Source organism: Triturus cristatus, chromosome 6, assembly GCF_964204655.1.
Source record: "Triturus cristatus chromosome 6, aTriCri1.1, whole genome shotgun sequence".
NCBI classification, from domain to species: domain Eukaryota; kingdom Metazoa; phylum Chordata; class Amphibia; order Caudata; family Salamandridae; genus Triturus; species Triturus cristatus.
Window position 1 is genome coordinate 141,422,547 of NC_140589.1, and position 6,000 is coordinate 141,428,546.

Below are 6,000 nucleotides of genomic sequence, written 5' to 3' on the forward strand. Positions count from 1 at the left end.
AGATCTAAAAAGAAGAAAGAAAAATCGATCATCATTTAACAGGACACCTGAAGTACAGGCAAAATATCTGGTATTTAACCTTATTTTAAGGTCACGGAAAATAGAGGCATTGTTTCAGGAGAAACTGAACATGCACAGGCTTTGTGCAGTCATTGAAAGTGAAGAGAGACAATGGGTTAAGTTGGCTGCCTTTCTTGTGATTGTTGACCGCTATATTGGGCAGTGGGGAAGGTTGCAGGGTCTCCGAAGGGCGACAGGGAGGGGCTGAAGGAATGTGAACCGACTATTCCTTGAGCCTCATAGAGACAAATTGAGCACTTCCTTCCAATATGGCTTCCCACCTAACTTGTGTTAACATTGATACACAATTCCACTGCGCACGCTAACATGACCAGCACTGTAACCTTCCAGTCTAACCTAGAAAATTCTACTTCCGGTTTACACATTTGGACTTTCTATCCACAGCCACTCCACGGTTTGCAGTGTCCCCGTCAACCTCACAAAGACACATCAACCTTACTCAGAGTGATACTAAGATGTAGGCCCGCTTTGTTCCATTTTTACAGATAATAGCAATACCATCACATCATGATGGACAAACAGTTCGGCAATGTACAGGCCCAGACCACATTACATTATCCAATTACAGACTGGCTGTAAGCAGAACACAATAATTCTGAAGGTATCCGTACGGGACATATGCTTGTGATTTTCTGACCATTTCTGGTGTGCTTCCACTATTCCCATTTAGAATTATTGGCAAGGATTCCATAAGTGTGTCACATGACAGTACCCATGAACAACCACACATGCCACCATTTTACTATAACCTGTTCAATCATTTTCTCGACCAGCAAGTTGCAAACAACACCTGAACCCTGTATTTGGAAAAATGTGTGGGCTCACTTAAAGTCTGCAGTGTCGTGCGATCCCACAAAAGTAAAAATCTTATTGGGGATCCCCGTTAGTCTCTGTTAACGTACATTCCCCATCAGTGTCATGCATGAATGCAAGCTTTCTTCATTTTTGCCTTGAGGAAGTCCTGAGCTTAGAAAATCAATAGAGGCGAAACGTGTTGGCTAATGGCCCAAGAGCTTGATCGTATGGAAACAAATATTATTGCTCTACTTAGAGGACTAAGAATAAAGTATACGTGCAACTCAAATGCTCTGGCTTTGTTCTACAACAATGTGCAATTATGAAGGACATATGTGCGTAAGAAAATATGGATATTTTATCCTATATGTTGTGGTTACTGATCCTTCTTTCTTTAACAATTTGTTAACAGAGTACTGTGGCCAATCCCAGAAACAGCAGAGAAAACCACCACCAACCAGGTAAATCTTTGAGGATACTGCAGTCATGCAAGTAACAGTATTTTCACTACAGACCACCTGCTTTGATAAACCTGATGCATACATTGTTGGGAAGGAGATGACCCCAGAGGAGGGCCCTGGCCCCGCCCTCTGCACATGTAAAAAAGAGCCCCCTTGGAGGCTTCCGAGTTGACCTCCACACCTTACTTCTTCAAGGCCAGAATACCAGGTTTTTGGCTACCTGCACGCTAAACGAATTTAATAAGTCAGTCAAAGTCAATATACTGTTGGGGTCTGAAGGCCCACAAAGTAGGTCCCGTGAACCCATGGGTGGCTTTCGAGTCCCCAGGCTATATATATTCTGGCTCGGGGGTAAGACCTCATTTCTACTGCTCGCACGGTGCCTCTTCGGTAGTGGCAGCTCCCGCCTCCACTGCTTTACCTATTCTGTATTTGAGGGGAAGCTTGCATTGCTCCTGCTGGTGTATCTATGTGTGTGTTATAGAAGCTTGCACTGCTGCTGAATATACTGTCTGGAAAAGGTCACATTTAATATTAGGAGGGCGGGAATAGAAGCACAAGGCAGGGCAGAGCAGATAATGCGTATATGTATAAAAGGACAGATTTAAATATTTTAAGCAAACTGCTAAATATGTGTGTTTATAAATGAGCGCACACACACATATAGAGATGGATAGATACACAAATGAGCGCACACACACATATAGAGATGGATAGATACACAAATATGCACACCTAATCTTTGCAGGTGTCCACACCAGTTTTACCTATGGCCCAGTGTGCCCCCTCCCGCCATAAAAAAATCACTTCTAGAGATGCCATTGATTTTGTCCCTCACGTACCCCAGTAGAAGTGGAGACGCGGCAACGTTTGTTATTCCAACACATGGGGTCTGAACACAAAAGCAGTCTGAAGACCACGCAGATTCAACATTACAAGAAGTTTCAACGGTTAATAAAAATGGGAGTATTTAATGGGAATTTATCACAATGCATAGCATCAAAGCGCTGTGCTCTGCTTTGGTCAGTACATTTCTGTATCATTACTACACATGAAAAACTGTTTGGCATAAACCACGCGCACAACTCGGCTTAGGGCAACCATAGCTCACAGGCTTGACGTCATTTCCGAGAATTACAGCAGATAAATAGCGAATATTACATTATTTCCATAATTTTTTAGTTTTGAAACTGCTGCTGTTGGTGCAATAAGAGTAGCCTATGTAATATGTACTACAATATGTAATTATAATGTAATAATAAAACAATGTTATATAAATGCGTGTGCGTGTCTTAAATCTAATGCTGTAATAGAATCTGACCCCAGTTTTTCATAGCCGGAACTAAAACCGATCTAGCTGTTTACAGCCTCCTGTCAAAATTCATTTGAAATCATAAGCATTCTAAGCCTTCAGCAGCTCCTGACGCCATCGACTCCAGAGTACTGGAAATGAACCAAAGAGGCACTCGTATTAAACCTTCCATCACAGATGTTTCTCGTTCTCGCCCTCTAGCGGCCGTTCCCAGGAGCACACTCTAAAAGTACAAGAATACCACACTGCAATGTGGTCTCACTTTGCAGCAGCAGCGGGGTGTCTGACCCACTGACGGGGATCGTGCCGGGAGTTTACACTGCCCTGGAGTCTAGAGGGGCTTCCGTCTTTCTAAAGTGGAGATGCTGAAACACAGAAGGCTCACTTTTTATACTCAGCCCCCACATGATCTTAAATTGTCACAGCCCCAAGCGTCACTCCTTGAGCCTTCAGTTAAACAGTGGGCGGCTGCAAAACTGCGTCACATCAGTTCTTAGCGCTATGAAGTGTGTCCACCGTCACAAGACAGCACTTGACAAATATATAGCCATCCATATGGTTACCGAAATATAATAGTGGCGAGAGCACATGGAAAGGTTCTCAGAAGTATTTAGCGTCTTAGAAATGCAACATATACTGTCAGAACGCCCGCGGCTCACAAAAGCAGTGTTTTGCACAAATTACAATTTCTCTGGTAAAATGAGATTTGACCATTTGCAACTGTTTTTTGCTGGACCTGCCCTCATCAAATGGATTTTTGGACTTTGGACCATAAATGCTAAGCAGGAAAATAAAAGCAAGGGTAATTTTACTGGTAAATTACAGTCACCAATAACTAAGTCACAAAATTAAAATATGTCACACCCGTATTTCTGTATTCCACTACCCAACCACCATCTTCCTCCTTCCACCACACCACCTGGTTCCTTTCATACCACAAAAACCTAATTAAAGCTGCATGAATGCAACGTTAACCACCCGCCGAGCACAGTGGGCGTGCAATGCAGCAAGTCTGTGTATTTACTTACTAAAAACGCAGCAGCTTAAACAGGATATGCAAAATCAATACTTTGACAAAAGAAAACACCTTCGACGACTGGTGTGCGATCATGCTGCAGTGCACGGGTTCAGTCGTGAAAACAAGCCTGGTGCAAACAAACTGCGCAGGCTGTGTGCAGCAAGCATGCAGCTAGCCTGGTGGATAGCGCCCCTCCGTGTGTTGGCCTCTGTAGGCGCGTGCTCAGGGCACAGGCCCGAGGCATTTTAGCTTCCCAGCAGAAGGCTAGCCTGCCTTTGTGTGAGAGCCCTCAGCCCAGCCATGAGGCGTGCTCGTCTCACACAAAGTAAAGCACTTTCAGGCCACGTTGTAACACCAAACGAGCGCCCAGTCTGTTAAACCCCACTGCTGGGCGCTGCGGCGAGTGCATCACAGGTGCTAGTGTAAGTTAAGGTGCACTTTTCTTACCTTCAGTTGGAAGGGCTGGATTTCACTTAAACTCTGGTTCCTGAGCTTTCTGGTTAAAATCTTCAGCATTGTATTAGTCCAAGGGTCTTGGAAGGGTTGAACATTCATGCACAGACACACACACACTCACACACAGTGCAGCAGCCCTGCTGAGCTGAGGGGTGTCAAGGAAGGTTTGCAGGTACACATATTGTGTCTGCCACTGTAATCTCTCAGGGGCAACAAAAAACGCATCCAGGTTAAAAAAAAAACAACTTTACTTAAAAAAAAAACAATTCAAAACTTTCCTGCTCCCGTCGCCTTCGGAAAAATGACTTGCAAAAAAAAATAATCAATGTTTAGGGGAAAAAGTGGCCATAAGTGTCAGGATGGTAAACTCTCTTCCTAGAGAGCCCCCAGGCCCTGCTCAGTTCATGGTGATTTGAAAAACCAATCTCGCAGAACCCTGTCTCCGGCCCGGAGCAGCCATCCCCTCCTCACCCGGGCAGCCACACTCACTCACACATGCACACTACACTGGCTCTCTGTTCCTCTCAGGCTTCCAGCAATGTGAAACTTGTAGCAAACAGCACACCCCAGCCGCCAGTCCCATTGGTTGGCTCGGGGGACCGTGTCAATAGCCGTGGGCGGGGCTTGCATTTAAAGAGAGACTGGTGATGTGCCGAGATGGGCACTTTTCTGACAGTGCCGCGTCAGAGCAGCGCAGCAGGGTGCCCTGAGTCCTCGTGTAACCTGAGAGCTCAGCATACTTCTCCAAGACAGGTGACAGACAGACCACCGCTTTTCACGTGTTTTTAAGGAATGCCGAAACAGAGACAGACAATCTAATGGTCTAAGATATAGGTCACTGCTTTTTTTCAGTTTTAAATGTAGCGCGAACTCGACCCAAAGGTATTGGAGCGCTTACATGAGCACCAGTTACAACGAGAGCACGGGAAGATTAAGTGATTAGCCCAGAATCACAGGATGTTGAGCCAGCGCCGAGACTCGAACCTGGTTCCCCAGTTCCAAAGTCGGTAGCTCTGCCCGTTACGCCACGTCCTGCTTGAACAGACAAAATGGAGCTATTCAAAAAGTAAAAGGAAGCTTTTCCAATTAGCTAGTAGTGGAATGGGCGATATTTTTGTAGCGAAAACGTGGAAAAAACGTTACTAACGGCACCGCAACTGGCCTGTAAAAAAAATATATATAACAAAAAAAACAGGGATTCTACCTCCTAAACAGAGAAAGTTGGCACTCCCAGGACACAGATGGCAGGCTCTCTCCAGGGCAGTTGGCTCACCCTATTGGCTGCCGGGTCGCTGCTGTCAGTGCCATAAACCCCGTGGCCCCGCCCGGTGGCAGGCGCCCAGCTCTCCCGGTGGCAGGCGCCCAGCGCTGGGCGCACCGTGAGAAGCCGTCACCGCGCAGCTGCGCGTTACTCAGCACTATTCCATAAATGCGCGTTTGCAGGGTTTCACAGAGGCCGCGGCTTGCTAGAGAGCGTGCAACAAGCCGCGCTGCAGCCAGGACGCACGCTTGCTGCTCTTGTGTTTTTTTCCCTCCAGCTTTGCTTTTTAATGAGCTCGCCGCAGGTGGGGCTCTCTGGAGGTTTCTCGTTGCCTAAAGCCCGAGGGAGTTCCGGGTGAGCCCACATGCAGTGTTATTTATGCCGCACGTGACACACTGTAAGGATGCTCCAGTGGAAGCCCTTTTGTTCGTTTCTAGATTCAGAAAAAAGCCCCAAAAGTTACACGAATAGAAACCGGAAACGCAAAAGTTTTCCTAGGTTTAAAATAATCCCAGCTTTGGACCCACATAGTATTCTTTTTCGCTGCAATGTCCCAAACCCAGTGCCCCGATTGATTGCTCCGTTCAGTGTCGTAACAACTACAGCTCTTGATCCC

The 6,000-nt window shown here is 46.1% G+C and overlaps 1 protein-coding gene across 2 annotated transcripts in view; it reads right to left on the reverse strand.

Moving 5' to 3' along the window:
• Window positions 1–5,399, reverse strand: part of LOC146816514 (uncharacterized) — a 452,270-nt gene extending 446,871 nt beyond the window's left edge. Inside the window, exon 1 of one of the 2 annotated variants that reach the window (XM_085610356.1) lies at window positions 4,115–5,399. In XM_085610356.1, coding sequence (XP_085466482.1) covers window positions 4,115–4,222 — 108 coding nt within the window. In that variant the 5' untranslated portion in view covers window positions 4,223–5,399. The remainder of the gene's footprint in view (window positions 1–4,114) is intronic. The other variant, XM_085610355.1, reaches the window with a different exon arrangement.
• Between the last annotated feature and the right edge of the window lie 601 nt (window positions 5,400–6,000).